This window comes from Hermetia illucens, chromosome 2, assembly GCF_905115235.1.
Source record: "Hermetia illucens chromosome 2, iHerIll2.2.curated.20191125, whole genome shotgun sequence".
NCBI lineage: Eukaryota > Metazoa > Arthropoda > Insecta > Diptera > Stratiomyidae > Hermetia > Hermetia illucens.
In genome coordinates this window covers 143,992,539-144,012,853 of record NC_051850.1, presented here as the reverse complement: position 1 = coordinate 144,012,853, position 20,315 = coordinate 143,992,539, and the positions used below count along the sequence as shown (strand labels likewise).

The 20,315-nt window shown below is 39.2% G+C and overlaps 1 protein-coding gene across 1 annotated transcript in view; it reads left to right on the top strand.

Moving 5' to 3' along the window:
* LOC119647793 (elongation of very long chain fatty acids protein 6) overlaps positions 1-20,315 on the top strand; it is a 94,823-nt gene that overhangs the window by 67,332 nt on the left and 7,176 nt on the right. The window contains exon 2 of the mRNA XM_038048995.1: positions 9,908-10,045. Coding sequence (XP_037904923.1) covers positions 9,908-10,045 — 138 coding nt within the window. The remainder of the gene's footprint in view (positions 1-9,907; positions 10,046-20,315) is intronic.

Sequence of the window (20,315 nt, the reverse complement as noted above, 5' to 3'; positions counted from 1 at the left end):
AAAGGAGTGCATGTGACAGACAGACAGACAAAGAAACGATTTAATAAGGTTTTGTTTTACACAACCCCAAGATATACTTATGTACATACAAATCAACGACTTAAATACTGAGTTCGTCCCCTCGCCGTTCATTTAAGTTCACTTTGTATGATGATGACGTCATACATGCCTTGGGTGCCATAAATTTACCTGAAATGCGAAACTTTGACCTTCTATAACTTTGTTAATAATAGTCGGATTATTTTCAAACTTTTCAGAAATGTCCTATATTATCATCCATGCTGATGCCAAATTTTGTACTCCTAGGATGAACTTAAGGGGGTCTTTCCGGTAAATTTCCAAAACATGGTAATATACTATTATTAGCTTTATTTGTGCAGATATCGGAATGGGATGTATTTTGAGGCCTAGATTTCATATAGCTTCAAAATATTTTTCCACTCTGGGAAGTGAAAAGGTGGAGGAATGCAGAGAGAGGGTAGGGTTAATTCGAAACGTGTGAGGTCTGGTATGCAGCAGACACACTCGTTTTCCTAGCACACTCCTCTTTTTATTCCAAATCAGCCTTTTCAGTTTCCATAGGGTTTCACAGTATTTTGCTGCGTTCGTGCCTTCCCTCTAAGTCAGATAGCGAAAATTATGCCCTTATGATCTCAAAATACGGATGCCATGATTTTTTTGGCTGAAATTTGTGATTTTAAATTATTTGGCGGAAGGAGAAAAAAATATGATGTCAATATTGATGCTTTTCCCGGGCCTATGTTTCATCTCAACTAACCACTAAATAGGGAAAATGATTACCTTGGAATTTGTAGCGCTCCAAAAATTCTGGAAAACTGCATTCAACTTTTATTGTTTTGCCAGCTAATTTGGAACCAAACTCACAGTTAGTTTTCGACAACCAAGAGTTTTTATGGTGCTTCATACAGCAAAGATTTTGAACACTTACAGAAACTTCGCAAAAAATTTCATCCAACTTCAATCTACGATTGTCACGAATTGCATTCTCGATTTTCATAAGATCTTCGATCACAGAAGAATGGCAATTTGGAAACTCGCGAAATCACTTGTGAAACCTTAACAACAGGATAGGGCACTTGGCAGAAAATTGGATCGACATTTTTCACCAGAGATTCTTCTGGGTCAACATTTCTCAACACAGTGGCCTCGAATTGGTTTCGTTTTAAAGGCGAAGTGTATTTTGGGCTAAAATTCGTTTAGATACACCACTGTTTTTTTTTTTTCAGATTTTTCGGTTGGATAGGTTCTGAGAGCGAACATTTTGAACCCTGTTACACCGTTACCCTTTTGGAGGGTCGTATTTCGAGTCGTCATTCCCCTATGTTTCAGCAAATATCAAATATATGACCACTTTCGAAATGTACTAATTGAACCCTTTCATTTAATACCCCACGTGGCTATATTCTATGAACAAAAAATTTACACCCGCCTTTCGCATGTATGGGAGCCCCTCCCCCCTTTCTCCCTTAAACTTAACGCAAAAGGACGCTACTTGCTATATGTAAAGGAACCACACGTTCTCATCAAATTTCGTGACAATCGATACAGCCGTTTTTGAATAAATCAGGTGTGACAGACATCGAATCAATTCTAATAAGGTTTTGTTTTACACAAAACAAAATTTATAGACTAGACTCCTTCCTTAGGGATTAGGACAATCATGTCAAAATTGACTAGTGACTAAATCAGTTGCATTTTCATCATTATTTTGGCTTTAATTTCTGTTGCATAGTTCAGCAAATGCATTTAAACGGATGATTGTATATCTGTTCGCCTATCCCATGCAAATTACTTCGGAAAAGATTAACTTACCAATGCTATCTGTTACGCTTAGCAACGCTAGCAGTTGGGCGACCAGATACTTTTCATGGAAATCTACCTCTATGAAATTCTGGGGATTTTCATCCAGTGCCAAACGCAGTGCTTCGCCCCATTCTCATAAACTGTCATAAATGGGCAACCAGAAATGCTCATGGTGAGACCTTAATTAAAAATATACTTTTGAATTGAAAGTGCAAAAATTGTATTTAACTTAAAATTAATAGTAGAATACTAAAATTAATAGTTTATGCCAAAGTCTCAGTGCCTTTCACGGGCTAGTTGGAGTATTTGATGTGTGAATTCAATCATGATTAAGGTCTGGATAGTAACCATTTGCTTTACTGCATTAATCATTCCAATAATAATCTCAATTCCTATAATTTCTCCATGAGTCATGTAACTCACATCATCTCATTATTTCCAATTTCAGCACAACTCGTATGTCTAATCATTTACAAGTTGTCAAATCACTCGAGTGGATCGAGAACGCCATGCACTATGCCCACTATATAGTTCCGATTAGATCTTATCACTTAGTAGTATCGCGAAAGTTAGAAGTTTCCTCTTTCTCCTCACGCTTGCAATGAATGCAATTTTTTGCGCGCTACAGATTGCTGTGTTATGTGAACGTTAGTCGCGTGATGCCTGACGCATAGTAATTTTTGCAGCGTTTATCTGTAAATTCAACGTGTGACATCTGTTTTCATTCTCATCATCAGATGTTTTATGAACCCGAGATTTTGCGAGATTTGGACCAAATATATGCCCCGTGGAACGCACGGTGGGAACATTCGATGTGACGTGAACGTTATTTTTGCAGGTCAAGAGTTATAGCAATGAGGTTGTGATAGTTTAATTCGATTATCTGTTTACAGCGTTGCTTGATTGCTGAACATCAAGTATTAATTTTATGAGCAATTTTATATTGATCTCTTTAACGAAACTAATTAAATTGAAAATTAATCAAATGGATTAACTTAATAGTTTAAAGCCAAGCTTCTAGACGAATCACAATAAGTTACTTTGAAAATAAGTAAATGTCAAATGCGGTTTTCATTTTTATAACCAACGACTATCGAAATACACTAGCGGAATTATCCAGGAAAGAAAAACTTGGTAGGATCATGCTCTATGTTATACCCTACGTTGCTGCGTTTCGTGAATCTAGGATCAGCTTAAGGGGGTTTTGCAGTCAACTACTAAATTATAGTAAAATACTATTATTGACTTTATTTGAACAAATATCAGTATGGAGGGTATTTCGGAGCATAAGCATCATACAGTGGTAGCCTCTTGATTTTTTTCAGATTTTTGGGTTGGGTAGTTTCTCAGAACGGGTCCGTGAAAGAAATGATTACTATCGATCCCCGCACTCTCCACCTTTTCAACGAATGCCAAAACTAAGGACGAGTTCGGAAAGTAATAAACGGGACCTTTCATTTGATACCCTAGATGACTATATTTGGTGTAAAAAAAATGTACACTCCCTTTTGCATGTATTCGACGTAGAATGATGTAACTCACTGTATAATTGATTTGATATCAATCACTATAACCATTCCCAAGAAAAATGCGTGTGACAGGCTAACCGATTGTAATACAAAAAGCCAAAAGCCCTCACCCAAGCGAGATAGCTGAAAGCTTAAAAGCTCCATCGTGCTATCTCCCTCTAACACACAGAACGTATTGGGAGAGTCTCCCACTTACTACTCGCAACCTTAAAAAAGTATTTTCCCTTACAATGTTTTTCTTTCATATCTCATATACCGATATTTCGAGGACCAGTTGTCCTCTTCCTCAGTGAGTTTTCGCCTTAGACCACACCCCGTCGAACTATTGTCAACGAGGGATTCCCTTTTAGTGCCGTACAACAATAAAACCTCCTTTTTCAATGTTGCCGGAAGGGAAAAAATTAGGTTCAAGCAAAACGAAAAGATTTTCACCTCTGTTGTTGTTGTATTTTGTGTCAAGACTATGTATATCGTGTAATGTGACCACCAATATTGTTTATACACTGCGAAAAATTGTTCTAGGAGAGAGAAGTTTGAAGAACGATTATCTGAGAATGTCTCAGAGGAAGCAATGAAAACATCAAAACATTTATTTCCACGAAATGCAGATCGCACAAGGAAAGCAAGGAAACGAACACAACCAAGTACCATCGAAACCATTACCAAACAGCAAAAATTAACGCATTCTAATTAAAAACCAATGAAATTCGAACTTTTTTAAGGCACAACACATTAAAGCATAATTCCTTTTTATATTCTTGCAATAAATACCAATCTACTCACTCAGGCCGCTTTAAAGCCCCCAAGTTAACTAATTCCCGCTACCATGCTGGACAGTTGTATGTTTGTCGCTAGTTTTAAACTTCGTATTAGACCTATAGACATACTGTTGAACAGAATGCCAAAAATTTAAGATTTTTATAGGACGTTTTTCCGCAAAGGCGGGATGTTTTCCTGGTTATTTTCAGAAATGAATGATTTCGTTCTGACCGGGCGACTATGAAACTTCACTAGCCACAATACTGTGCTCTACAGTGAAACTATCCGCCCGTGGATGTTGTGACATTTTCCTCCAATGTCGTAGCACTTTTGAAGTTGTTTTTCTGTAACTCGCGAATGAGGTCGCATAGTTTTCGAATTGCCAATTTTCGGAGAAGGTTCCTTTTATCATGTGGTAGACTGCATTCATCGAAACCACTATTTTGTTTTTTAAATTTTACGGAAATTTTGGCCTATTTCACTAAGTGACGATTGGCAGCGCAGCGTTACCGATTCAAAATTTTTATCATTTTGAAATTCACAGAGCATATTGTCAAATGTAAACTTCATTTTGGTTTCCGTTGAAAAGTACCTAGCTGCACAAGTGTCCAAAAAATTGTGACAGATGACTTGGAAATTCGGCAACTGCTTTTTTTTATCGGAAATTTGTTATTTATCTCGACTTTCTAAATGATCGACGCACTATTAATCAACAGTATTACTACGAAATGCTGGATGCCAAGAAATTGGCATTTCGACGATAAAGAAAGACAAAATTCGTCAGAAGTACGATTCTTTTTCAATAGAATGGAAGGCCTAAAGTAGTCATCGTAACGAAACAGAATCTGAATTCCTTTGGTTTGGAAACCTTAGCATATCCTATCACTAAAATAAGCGCTCAGAGGAAAGCGATTTGACGACGGGAAAAATGCATTTCCTTGGCAGAAGAGCATGTAGAAAAACAAAACACTTTTGTAAATAAAATATAATAAATAGAATAATTTCTAAACAACTCCAAGATACAAATATGGACATACATATCAACAACGTAAATACTGCAAACAATCCTTGTCTATTACCGCGTGGCGATGCAAACATATCTATGTGCGCATCTAAATTGATATAACGCATCTTCAGGCATTTCTACTTTACTCCGTGCAGAAACGCATACATACATATGTTATGTACGTAAATTAAAAACCGCTTGCAACCAGGTCAACACATGTCTATTATATTGGTTACTACCCACAAGCTTCATTAGCACATACGTATACACACATATGTTTTACTCGAGTAATTGACACTGATATGCAAATAACTAAAAAAAAGCCAAAAAAACCAAGTTAAAACGTCCCCATGGAACCGTTCATATAAGTTCACTTTATATGATGATTCACTTCTTAGTGTGCCATAAATTTATCTGAAATGTAAACGTTTGACCTTCTGTAACTTTGTTAATAATATCGGATTGCTTTCAGAATTATGTCCTATATTATCCCAACGAGATCTGTTTCACTTTTTGTGGCACGCATTTTAAGCCCTATTTCCCCTATGTTTCACCCAGTATCTAAAAATAAGACCAGTTTCGAAAAATACTAATTGAGCCCTTTGTGTTGATACCTTACACAACCATATTCTGTGAAAAAAAAATGTACACGCCCCTTTTGCATGTATGAGGAGCCCCCTTTAAACTCAACACAAAATGGCACCACTCGCTGTATGTAAACGGACATAGACACAGACCACATGTTCTCACCAAATTTCGTGATAGTCGGTTTAGGACTTTCCGACAGACAGACAAAACCTTAAAAAATAGTCCCATTTATATTTAATACACCTTTTCAGAGAGAAAAGCAGTTGTTTTTTTAATTAAGGGCGTACCCGGTGTATGGTGTATATATCGATTTTTTGTGAGCTAGATACTCCTTTCTGCAGTTTTCGATTGCACGAACCTAGGACAACGAGATCAAGAGGTTGTCAATCAGCCAACTTGATTATTGCAACGTTTATTTTTCCTGGTACACCCAATTTTTTTTCCAGGATGGTTATTTTCTAACCTTTTCGGGATAGTAACTATGGTCTTCATCAGAATTGTGGTTTTGTCTCAAATGTCATTTATGCCAACACTCAGTAGATTTAGGAGTTGAATTCGCTTGCGTATCGCATCCGCAGAGATGGAGCTTCGACCCATGAAGCTCAACACGGTTCGCGAGACCAGGCTGTCGTTCAACAGTGGGATCGGACGGCAAAAATCTTGAACAGTTCGCCGAAGAGTATTAATCAAAAATGCTTCTGTCTCCGGTGAAAATGAAGTTCTTACCCACGTCTGAGAGAGCGCCATAAGATAAAGCTAATTGTCCGGTTATGGAAGTGGATCGAGGAGCGTAGTGAACTGAAGAATATTATTACGGCTGCTGGTGGGGACGAACGTGATATCGGTACCGTAGAAAAATGACAAAAGAGGAGTCACTATTGCGCTAATCAGGAAAGTACCAGCTGCTACAAATAACACGATTACGCTACCGAACGTTAACGGTAGACTCCTCATCCACGACGATGAGCAACTTAGGAGATAAGGAGAACATTTCGCCACGGTTTTTAACAGGATACGGAATACTCCTCCAAATAAAAGGGAAAACATTCCGTCCATCAATCCGTTCAAGCAGGACAAGACCGCTGGGCTTGACGGTTTCTCCGCGGAACTTCACCGCATCTTCGGTAGTCCCTATACAGCTGCTTCTTCATCCGTAAATTCGAGAAAACTGATAACTTTCCCATTGAGTGGAAGGAGGGAATGATCGTCAAGACTCCGAAGAAGGGAAGGAGTCTAGAGTGAGATAATTGAAGAGGTATTTGCGTGCTCCTTGCTGATAATAGCTAAAGTTATCCTGCAACGCATTAAACCATATCTCGAAAGCTTAATCGAAAAAGAGCAGGCTGGGCCTCGCCCTGAATCCTCCAAATCAACACTCTTTGGATCATTTTGGCGGCAACGAATTCATTGTTGATAATGTCACTCAAAGGAATCCATATACCAAAGTAGTCGGTCGCCCTAGGAACACATGGCGTAGAACAGTAGAGAAGGAATGTATGCTTTTAGGAAAGACCTGGAGAGAGCTGAGATCCATTACATTGCATCGGCAACAATGGCCTAGGTGACACCCACTTGGTTCTCACGATTTTTTCAGCAGACGTGAAAAGAAAGCGAACAAGCATAAGTTACAGGTAGTGAATATGAACCCCTTTAACCGAAGGATAGGGGAGTAATGTCCTTGTTGACTCTGAAGCTATGAGGTAAGGAGACGCTCTTTTTTCACAGTGGCTCCTGTTATGTATCTCAAAATATGCTACACTAGGCAAAGTCTGTATAGCCATTAGATTATAGTCCATCGGTTCCATTATGTAGAATCTGTGGCACGTTGAAATCAATCAGTGGCATCGTAGAATGAAGGACAGAAATAGATGAATGAGGAAATCATTAGCAGATTTGATAGGAAGGCCAGAACTGTCAAATTACTAAAACATGTAGCGTTATCAAGAAAATATCATTTCGAACTTAGGTTTCTGTTTGTAATCGTCATGCAACGTAAAAAGACGGTTTGGTAAGAAATTCCAGAGTCAGTCTGCAGAAAAAGAGTTTAGGTCGATGCTGTTGTGCAATAAATCATGATAATTTAGTACCCTAGTCAAATCACGTTCAGGTTCACCATGTGAATTAGTGCTTCAGGTTTCAGATTACACTTCAACAGCCACACCTTTCCGTAGTGTAAGATAGTTAACGCTCCATTTCTCTTCAACAATTCACCTAAGAGTATAGGACGACTTCTGCTACATACTACACCCTTCAGCCTATGGTTTCTGTTTTTCCGCGAATACGTGAAAACAACTTAATCCTCATATGCTTCTGGTGTTAAACATTTGCCTACTTTAACACGTGGGATGCGAATCGCCACACACTCCCTCAATAGTTACGATATGCCTGGAAAACGCATGTACGTCAACTTGGGTTAGGCCTGTACTTTTTACGATTCTCCCACTCCCCTTTATTCACCAAAATAGCATAATTCCTGTTCGTCCTTCTATATTCTGCCTCCTAGAATCCACAATTTCATCAATCATAAAAGTATGCCATTACTAATTTTTCTTCGTAATTACGGTGAACATTATTGGAAAACATAAATATAGGATTTCTTCCAAACTTTTCCTCCTCCCATCACTAAATTCGCACTCCCACAATCATCGTGTTAAACAAATCAATACGGTATCGCTGGAATATTTTCACCTTTTCTTCTTCGTGTTGGCTTGTAAACAATGCCTAAAAATTAATCGGATAAAATATCTAAAAGTGACTGGCATTGTCATCAATACCTGCTTATGTGATGTGAGCTTGGAAAAAACAGTTGAGTACAATAAATGGCATTGTAAGCACCGCCAAGAAATGATTCGTTGTCATCTAATGCGCTTAAAGATTCAAATGAACTGAACTGACTCGTATTTGCTTTACTGGTATTCGCCCCCAGTTAGCGTTTTCTATGGAAAAAACTTCTTGATAAAATGTTCGATAATGATTGAAATGAGCATAAAATTATATGAAAAACGTTTTGAGATTTCCAGGAATTAAGTTTTTATTTATATGAGGCGCAAGCATAACTTTTTATCGTGATTTGACGTCGGACACCAGTCGACTCAGCTGTGAATGAGTACCTGAGTCAAATCAGGGTAATAATCTCGGGCGAGCGCAATGCTGACCACATTGCCTCCTAGTGTACCGTTACGGCCTTCAATGAAGTGCTCTAACACACTTCAAGGCCCTAATCCAACATGGATTGTTGCGCCAACGATTATTATTATTATAATGTTTTGATTATTCCGGGAAGCTGTTTAGCTTGAAGCACGCCACAATTGTTTTAACTGTTATGTATCTATTATTTCCTGCATAGATTTTTAACCGGAAACAAAACAGTGCTAGCTAATTATCTAATTTTTTGAAATATTGAGTTATGCTAAAATAAACTGTCAGGATAACGTCAAAACAGATCTACGGTGTTGAATATGGATATTAGAAAAGTATTTCTACAAGAGAGGCTGACCGCATTACTTGTGAAATATCCTTTAAATAAATTATTCAACATAAGTGACCGTACCAATTTCGATCGTCACAAATGTCTCTAAAGAAATGCTCGGTCAATATTGTGGTGAAATGAAAATTATCCAACGCAAGACGAGATAATACGAGTAGTTTTCAACATTATCCTTCTCAGAAAATCCTCCGTCTCTTCGCTAGTGCTATGGAGAGCATCGTTGGAATGTGCAAGGGATCCTTTTTATCTATGTTTGTACATTCAATTGTGAGACATATGGTAACAATTATTCCTGAGTTATTTCAGTGCTTCAGGTTTTAGTTTTTTTATAGGCGGTTTTCCTGTTCCCTATCCTATTTTCATCTTCTCTTATCTGGATGCATATCGGTTCTTTCTTTTCGGGTTATCAACTAAACTTAATTTATTGTATGCAGTCAATTTATTAGGACTGAGAACGATTTTATGAGATCCTTTTTCTGTTTTCAATGCAGCATTTTTGTTTTTCTTGTTTCTTGTTTGTTCTTCTTGTTTATTTCTGTATAAATAGAAGTGACATAAATTTGGCATTTGGAATTTCGTCAATAGGATTGAATTTTAAAAATCAATCCCTCAATGCTAGAGTTACTAAACAGGACAGTTGGCTGATTTAATATATATTTTTTTTTTATTTTAAATTAACGTTATTATTAATTATTTTTTTTTCTATTCTTTCAGATTTGAGCTCCGCGGTCTTCTCATATTCTGGAATACAGCGCTGGCAATGTTCAGTATAATGGGAGCATGTCGGACGGCGCCTGAACTGATACATGTGTTAAGGCATTATGGGTTATTCCATTCTGTTTGCGTTCCTAGGTAAGTTGAGTTACATATAAAAACCTACATATCAATATAATTGTTTCGTTTTTCAAAACGCAATTCCGAGCAAAATGAGTTATGAAAAAGTGAACGATCCCACTAAGTTGATAGAGTCCGTGAAATCAATGTCCTGGGAATGATTTAACATCCAATAAATCACATATAGATGAACGATCCATCCTTAATTGGCTCCAGATGTTTATCAGAACATTGATTTATCGCCCTTCACTACGACGCTTGGGGTCTAAGTCCAAACCACTGAGTTATTACATCGTGGAACTCAAGGGCACGCTTTGTTTGCGAGAATACAACATCAACCGACTTGAGTCCAACCTTAATAATCAGCTTCTATGCGAATAGATGACAACAGTCTTTCGATCCATAGTAGAAAGTACAGTTTAACACGGAGATTCGACTACTTAAGGACGCAGCTTCTTTTTACAGAATAATTTGAGAGCAACATTCTGTTTTCCGGGAGTATTCTTATCATAACCTCATAGAATATCACAATATTCCCACGTTTATTGAATTTTACGATCCATCTTGAAAAAATACTCTCGAATACAGAGTTTATTATATATTTAGGATTATCTCAATACCACTAGAAGGTCATTTAAGGATAGTCTTAATGTTCGCAAACCGTATTTGGAAACAGAAACAGAAGCGACACTCGAAGGCACTCTTGGAAGCATTGGCCGTGTTTGTGGCACAGCAGGAATGTATACTACTAGTATAGCATGGAAAGGACTTCCAAATGCCATAGGGGAAAGCCAAACCACCGATTACTGGAAGAAGAATACCAGGATCTTCACAGTAAGTTCAACATGTCCAATGCCGTTTGTAATAGCCATAATTGCAAGGAGCAACCGGTGCATTGCATATATGGTTACCATTTTCCCCTTGGTGGTATATAGCCCCGTCAACCACACCTAGACACCATCACTCTCAGTTACCCGAAATGGGCTTCAGCTCTCTCAGGACGTTTCAAGATGCTCACATTCCTTTTCTACTGTTCTGCGCTACATGCTTTGGAACGACACACTCGTTCTCCGTCTTAGGAGAGAGAATTCCAATGCATTGTAATTATCGCTCCTACTTAGTATGTGACCCATTCACTGCCAATTCCACCTCGCATACGGATGGCAGGCCTACGTGCCAAGTTCTTTGTTTGAAATAGTATCAGGCGGGGATATTCCGATGATACGAGGCAGACAAGTGGCTGCCGGGTGACAGTGGGAATAACTTTCCATGTCTACTCTCATGCAACGTCACAGAAAGAATACTAGCGTTCCATGCTAGTCAATTTGATCTGTGTTAAGGTAGCTGCATTTTAGGTTTTGGACAAGGTAGCGAAAGCGGACCTAGCACCGTTAATGCGCCGGGCAACATCCAGTTCTGTGCCACCGTTGGCAGAATCCACACTTCCTAGATATACAAATTATTCGATGCCTTCGATGCTTCGCCCATTAATGCAAATAGGGAGGGTTTGTTGTTGTTAATCTTCATACTAACTATTTGTCTTTTTCCGAATCCAGAACAATCAAGCCAAAATCCATGACCTGGTGAGAGAACAAACAGATTTCTTCAGCATAATTGCGGTACTTGAAGAGAAATGTCATTGTCCATTGAACTTCCACGCCATTCGAACAAGGCAGCATGAATAATGACACCGATAACAAGAAGAAATAATGTCGATGATGGTTTTCTCGAAATCAATGAAGACCAGGTGAAGCGAAGATCTAAAATCCGCGCACTATTCCAAAAAAATTCGTGGGGTGACGATGTGATCAATGCAGAAGGATCCGGATCAAAAACCAGCAGCGATCAAGCCTTCGAAATGCTTATGATGCATTCCAGGATTATTTGAGCTATTATCTTTGCGACGGCAGGGAGCACGCAGATGCCCCTCCAAATACCGCGCTCAAAACGGGTGTCTTTCATTGGAATCTTAACGATCATCCCCTTCTGAAGTCTTCTTTCCACCTCTTCAGCTGCTCGTCATCGTGAATGAAGAGTCAATCATTAAAGTCCTTTACAGGCCCATCGGAAATTTGCCCACATGCAAGTACTTTCGTGCTGTGGTATTTCTAAAATCATCGCGTTGTGCGGCATCTTCCGTGTCCCTGACCAGCGCAGTAGCAAACACGGCCCATATTACGTCAGATTCCTTGCGCGTCATGCCGTCATTCGCTAGCCGACTTTCCAGAGTACAAAACCACATTGGTAGAAGAAGGGAAGGAGTAATCTCCAGAATGCTTATACCGTTGGAATTCTCGCTCGAGTTGAAAAAATGGATCACTCTAAAGATCCTCGATACCATTGTCGAGGATCCTGCGCCTTTCTAGAAATCAATCATAATACGTTTTCGACAGCCAAAAGTCGTTTAAGTAGCAGTAAAATTTCAAAATTTGCAAGTTGCTAGCTGACAAAGTTCTACCTCTTTTGGTCACCTCTTGCGACAAGCAGGGAAAACTTTGAATGTACTCTTAACCCCCCATCTCACAGACATTGTGCTTCAATCCAATGCTATGCATCAATGCCGACAGTCCTCTTCGATCCCATTGTAGGGTCGGCATTCAACCTTGTTAAGAAAGCCTTACGAAGTAGCAGGCAGATCTACTACAAGCAATTGTGCTTTGAGGTTAATAAGAAAGAACAAAAAAGCTGTCAAGTTGATTGCCTAAACTACATATGCCCGCTCGACTCATATGCACATTTGAGGGCAGAGAATGTTTCCCGTCGAATGGCGAGAGGCAACTTCGATTAGTTTTTGCACAATGCCTAGCGATAGTTGTTGTGAAGCACACTGAGAATGTGGAATTATGAACAAATGAAAGTGAAAGTACTATTCATTTATGGTTATGAATGGATCTAGTGGACGAAGCAATGGAGGGCTTGTTGCCAATTACGAGAAAAACAATTGTTTAGGATAAGTGAGGGATCCTAAGTTCACAACAACTTGCTGTTGGATCGGACCAAATGGAGAGCAAATCAATACTATCAAGAAGTTAATGTCTTCGCAAAATCGATCTTTAGATGATGATACGCTAAACTTCAAGGATGACTTAGGCAATGTATGCAGTCATCTCTAGCAAGAAGCGAAAACAGTGATTAAAGTACCGTAGGAGGATGAATTCGGCATACGGACCTATTACATTGAGAGTGCAAGATATTTAGGACGGGCCTGTAATGGAATTAGAGCATCAATTTGTTCTTTGCTGAAAGTCATGAACACATGGATGGGGCGTGGCTGGAGGACTATTAGATTGCCCACCTAGCGACAAACTCTAGTGGTATAAATTTCTTTCGGATCACAGCTTCAGCGTTGAAAAGAACCAGTATTGTCTACACTTCACTCATTGGTCATTCTTGCATGCTTTTGTGGAAAACAACGTCTTCTTAAAATTGATTCATTGTCTAGACATTTCTGCAGCAATGTGTGGCATTCTCACCCACTAAAACCATTCCCACTTTTTTATTCTTCCTTCCCCATGGGACCGCCGCAAAGCATTACTTCGTGGACTGCGCTTTAAGCCATGCCTTCTGTTCTTAGCGCCCTACTCGCGTGCTTCGTTTTCCCAAGTTCCGCCTGAATCCTTTTGATTGGAGAGTTCACCACGCACCAGTTTGTCAAATTTTACATTCCCCGGCGATATTCCGAAGATTTATGTTGATTTTCATTGAGTCTTCCAGGCTCCTCCGCTCTGAGTAAAATCGTAACAATAGAACATGACGTGCCCCGGGTGCACATCGGGACCATTCCCGCCACTCGCCTGATATTTTCCTGAAGGCGCCACACACCTTTAGCGCACTAAGCGGTAAGTAATATTTACCCTTCTCCGATTGCTTTCATACGCTCATGCTCCCTCCCATATCAGTGATGTGCATAACAATGTAGTGCGAACAACTCCGGGCACATATTGGGCAAAGTTTGATAGTCATACAGAATTTGAAAACGAACCTGACTGTAATGATAGATCAATTGATATGACCTTTAGTTACGCTGGACGTTAGGCTAACTTTCCAATCGAATAATGAATATCCAGAGATGTACGCCTGCATATTCCAAATCCATTCCTTAAAGTTTCACTCGAAACAACACCCCAAACCTGAAAATTCTGCACTATGTGCTCCAAAAACTGTTAAGAATTTCAACTAAACTGCGGCATTTAGCAATGGGAAAACCTATTCCAGGATCTTGTATAACCCGAGAGTTATCTACCTACGGCCCTTCTGCTACAACAGATTATCAACTCGCCTATTGACATCTGACCCATATTCTTATATTTTCAAATCAAACCAAATGTAACGATTCTAATACATTGAACTATCTTAAACTTGATCCGTACAAACATAGGTAGACAATGTGACCAGTAAATCAATATACAAAGGGGGGTAATCCATCTAGATGACAATCTCGAATTTCTCTGCATCTAAATCCTGCTAATCCCTGGACGAGGAATTTGTAGGTGTGGTACTTCCAACGATTTTCTCAGCCCCCATCCTATAGAACTTAACTCCGTCTTTATCAAAGAGCTATTACCACCCAACATTGTATCAGATTTGTCAGAACCCCCGTTGAACCGTGGAGTAGGATAAATAGGGGGATGAAGCGCTTCACTTTTGCAGACCCACGGTCAATGCAGTCGAGTTATAGATCATCATCAAAGAGCAATCCATGCCATAAAACAGTCTAAGATCCCGAAATCATTCCTGCTGTAACTGTTTTCTTGGAAACTTCTTTGGGTTTGCGACAATCTTGGTCTCATCAGTCCATCTCTATGGTCCCCCTGGCCTTATGGCGACCTTTTGCGACGTAGTAGCCACCTTTATTTACCCAGTGGCAGAAGGGAAGTGTTTGGTGTTTGCCTGCAATTCCAATGTTGTGACGCAACTTTTAGCGGTCAGCGAGTTTTTTGCATTCAAAAACCATTCTCCACGGATATAAAATAGCTTATTTGGCATAAAATGTCGAATACCATGTATGAGAGGAAATCAAAGGAAGGTCTCTCTATTTCGACTCATTCTCTTGAAAACGTTTCCTTGGTTTGGTCTTTTTGGATTTCTAACGCGTTCATTACCATTGACTTGGAAGGCATGAAATCAAAGCGCGTCCAATGTGTAATCTATTTTACGCATAAGCTTATCAGAGACCATCTTATTTTTATTCTGTACCACAAAAATACTGCAACATGCACGTGGTTTTTCGCAATTTCCAATACCGCTCTCAATGACAACATATTTTTGCACACCACAACAAAAATTATTATTTAATCGCAGAAGCACATTGCATTATTTTCATGGATTATTTGTGCACTTATGCAATTCTGCATATTATATTGTCGTTTGAAATAGTTGCCGAGTACCCCATACCATTCTGCTGGCCACTAGCAAGTACATATCCAGTGCGAACGTTATCCAGTCCAATGTGCATTTATGGGTATAGGTATACTCTGAATACGTTCGAAGTCCGCTACTTAGATTATTATGGAAGGCTGTCTAGTGGAAACGCTGAATTGAATCAAAATGGTGTGTGATATTTCGGAAGCTTGGCCCCGATACTGGTGTTTGAAAATGAAATGAAAGCCAATACGTCGATGAAATGTGAATAATTGAGAATTTTCTACTTCGTGGCAACGTGAAGTGAAAAACAAGAAACAGTTTCCGCATTTTACTAACAACGAAATGCGTTTGTAACATTGAAAATCATTATCAGCTTTTTTGCATGCTTCATTCAGTGGTGATCTCTCCCGAAATAGAACTCATAGTAATCAAAGTCAATTCAATTTCCTGGGAAGATACTGCGAGAATCCATGTACATACAAAAAACTACAAGCTAATCATAATCTTAATTAATTTCATGCCCTAATCAGACACAAATTCTTATCTCACCCACGCAACAAAAAGAAGCGACAGCAGCCGTCTGCCGACTTCTTCAGATAAGCATTTTACGCATATTCGACAATTTCATACACACATGCGTCTATCTTTTTACTTTTTGTTGTGCTGATATGCCTTGATCTTAGTCACTAGGAAATTGAGCTGGGAAAATAAATTCTTATCTCATGATGTAACTCAGAACACGCCACATTTTTATCAGTAGAATACTCAGTACTGTATTATCAGCTCCAGGCAAGATTACCGGTTAACTAGGCGTTGTGAGCAACTTCTGACAAGATTATTAATGAGACATTCCAATTTTTTTTCAAATCTATAATGTTCCCTTTGGTGGAAGGAATGAGGAAGTTCAGAAAATCCTTCTGAACTAGAACCCTGCCCTTCATGTGTCTCAAAATTTATAGCTATGTTGTAATGCGATAGTACAGTAATATGAGGTTTAACAATTTGAACTCTCTGATAACATTATTGAAAAATATAAATTGTCAGATTATGAGCAAAAAACACAAGTTTCGAAACCACCGAGTAACATTTCAAAGGGTTATCGCTGCATGTGACATGAGACGTTTCATAATTCAAAATATGGAGTTCATGACATCGTTATTTTTATATGATGGTCAGGATATCATGTGGTTTTTATTCGAATTCCCTCCCGGGGTATGTTCAATTTCTTGACTATAGTAAATGCGAACCTTTGTCAATGTATCCCTTCAAAATCCTGTGATATGTTAACGAATCCGGAATATTCCGTTAGACGGGGGTGGCGAGTACAATGGGCCAACACGGGCTGAGTGCTCAGAAGCTGTAGCTTCTCCTCCACAACACACACACATCCCTTCCAAATCTGACGAATATGTCAAACTACTTTAATGGTGACGAGAATGCGCGAAAGCAGTCGTTAATCTATTCCTACTTTACTCTTGTAGTTGTAACACACATTTGTATTTGTTGATCGGAAGTTTATAAATGGGAATTTCAACTTTGACCAGTAATTAGTTTCGATTTAAACCTTTCCAGTAATCACTTGAATCGCACTCTTTGTTTTGCCTTCTCTAACCTTTCCCAATTCCCCCTTCATGCCCGCTCTTACATTGCTCCTGATGAGTTTAATGCTCAGATCTCCCGACTTCACTCCTCTGTCGTGCGCAAAACAGCCAATTTTAAATTTCGTAAGGAAAATTTCGAAGGTCTGAACTCAGCCCTGACGACAACCAACCGGGCTCCCCTCTTCTCTCTATTTACATGTGACCAAGCACTCAATACCTTCTCTACCATTTTATGAGATTGTCTTCCCTGTTACTCCTAAGACCTTGCGCTCTTACCATGTCTGGAACCTCTGTATACTACCTTCGTTCTTCTCAAAACTCTGTGTTCCTCGGTCAAATCCAGTGCGAGTGTTGAAGACTCCCTGGAGCGCAGAAACCTCAAACCTTTCTGGTCCCACATTCGCGATTCCTGTAGCCCAGCCCAGCTATCTCCTGCTTCCATTAAATTCTCTGACTCCTCTGCTAACTCCCCAACAACTATCTTGCAATTTACTCTGCTGCTACTTTTCATGTTCCCTCTCCTCCCTTCTCTTCCTTCTCGTTACCGAATGTGGCCTGCCCCACATCTATCATTCCCCTTTTTACCCCACTCCTTGTCGAGTACCTCACTGATAAGCTTAACGCTACTGTCGGCTCTGATTAAGACGGTCTTCCAAACCTATTTTTGCTTAAAGGGATCATCTCGTGTGAAGGTCGTTTTTTGGTTTTTTTTTTAGAATTTTTTTGTGAAGAACTAGATAAAGGTACAAATACGAATTTTTCACCACAAATTTATTAATATCTTGAGCGTTCATAGTAATTTTGCCAGTCCGATCGCATAGTTCGTTATTGAAATACGGAGCAATTCATACTCCCATCTTCAAAAAAAAGGTGTTTTCCTGCTGCCGCGCTAGAGGGCGCTGCGATCATCTTAAAGAAAAAAGTGAACGGCATTTTAACGTACAGACTTAACTACAGTCCGCAAACTAGGATTATTAAAAAATATTAAAAACTAAATTTTTTGTGCCTTGTTAAACTTTTTTTGTGAATTTTGGTGTTTTTTCATGACTTCTTCAATGAATAAAAAAAACTACTGAATTAATCGCAATTATCCTAGTTTGCGGACGTAGAAATATGTTCTGAATAAGTCGTGAAAATTTCAAAAAATTTCATTGGATAGATTTTGGGCTATGGTGGCAGCCGATTTTCAACATGCAGTTTCGAGAAAAACGCGCGATTTTTAGCCATAAAACCTTAGCTGACCATTAATCTGTTGTACCTAGTCAATAAATCTTAGGTTTCTTCAAGAAACACATGTACAGCTTTGGCTTCAATTCTTGTCCTTTTAGCGAAGTCATTCGGACCGATAAATACGCGCTTTATTGCGGCGATCGACATAAATCTGGCATGTGACTTATCACGTACACTATAATTTCCGAACCACCACGAATATTAAAAAATCACTTTGCCCATATATTCTACACTGTATCTAGATGCAATTGATGCAAAAAAAAATCGATTTCTCGGATGCGACACACGGGATGACTCCCTTAAAACTGGCCAGTTCCATCTCCCATCCACTTCATTATTTTCAACAAGAGCCCCGAAGAGAACCATTTTCCTGGCCTATGGAAAAAGGTTCTTATCATACCCATTCACAAAATTGGTGATCGCATTCTTGCTGAAAATTACCGTCCGATTTCACTCTTCTCGTCCTGTTTCAAAATCTTGTCAGCGACTGGTTGTCCGCCCACTTTGGTCCACTGCTTCCAACCTGCTCGACTCTACCAACTCCGTGGTCTAATGTCTAAATTCTTAGCAGGAAGTACATACTATTTACACTGACTCTGCTAAAGCCTTTAATACTATAAATCACAAGATATGTTATTTCTGTCCAATCTCTCGTTTCAAAGGGTTACTATATAAATTGTTTTATAACTTGCCTCTTACCTCCCCAACCGATCCGGAAGCATCTGTTTTATTGAGTTCACATCCCATTTCTTCTTCCTCTCCTCTGGCATCTCGCAGGAATTTATTCTGGGCCCTTTATTATTTTTATTCTTCATCAACCTGTATGCCGACGACTTTAAGCTGTTTTCGACTATATCGTTGTCTATGTACTGTGTCTCACTTGAATCATAGCTAGACACTCTGGGTCTCTGGTGCTCTGCTAATGGTTCAGAGCTAAACGTCAGAAGTGTCACTCTATGTACAATTCGCTCAGATCCTCACTCACTTCTTTTTCCTACTCTCTTAGCGGACATTCCTTATATCAGAACTCCACGGAAGACCTTGAAGTCATTTCCGATAATAAACTCAGCAGAATTGTCGACCTTTATACTTCACTCCTCTTCTCTTAAATCCCTCGTGAGAAGTACCCTCTAGTACTGTTCCATGATCGAGTCACTCTCCCGTTAGCTATCCAAAACTAGCGACATTCCATCTATACGTTTTCTTCGGACCCAAATTCGTTACACTACGTAATGGAAGACGTATCGTGTTTCTTATTGTTCACGACAAAATAGCACTCTATCGACGATAGGTGATTTGAATGGTATTCATTTCAAAGCACAATCTTTTTTAAAATACTTAATCAACTTAAAGAAAATCAGACCTAGAGAAAAAATCAATCCAACTAAGCCTTTGAGGATTGCCCTATACCCCAAACAGATCGTAAACAAAAGTTTATCCGTCTACGTTAACCTTATTATTAGCACTTCATCCGTATTTCGCCCCAGTTAAACAATAATAAATTAATATTTAGTCAGGATCAGCAAAAAAGTTCAAGGAGTTTGAGGTGTGTTCCTCAAATACCACCAAAAAAATATAAGAAAATAAATTCAGTTTAGATGTGCTGAATGCACAATATTCAATTTTATTATATAAAAAGCTCTAAGCTCCTCTCCAAAATTAATAATTTGACCACTCAATCCATAAGAACTAAAAAAATTTGTTAAATGAATAACCACTCCATCGTCAAAGTGTTTGTAGATTTTCCACCGAAGTTGCGCTTCAAGAAGAATGAACCAAGTTGCCGCAAGAATTCAAACTCTCTTGTTGGAATTAAAAAACGAAATGAAAACAAGCCATTCATCATCAACGGCGCAACAACCGGTCTAGGCCTGCCTTAATAAGAAACTCCAGACATCCCGGGTTTGCGCCGAGGTTCACCAATTCGATATCCCTAAAAGCTGTCTGGCGTCCTGACCTACGCCATCGCTCCATCTTAGGCAGGGTCTGCCTCGTCTTCATAGATATTGCCTTTATAGACTTTCCGGGCTGGGTCATTCTCATCCATACGGATTAAGTGACCCGCCCACCGTAACCTATTGAGCCGGATTTTA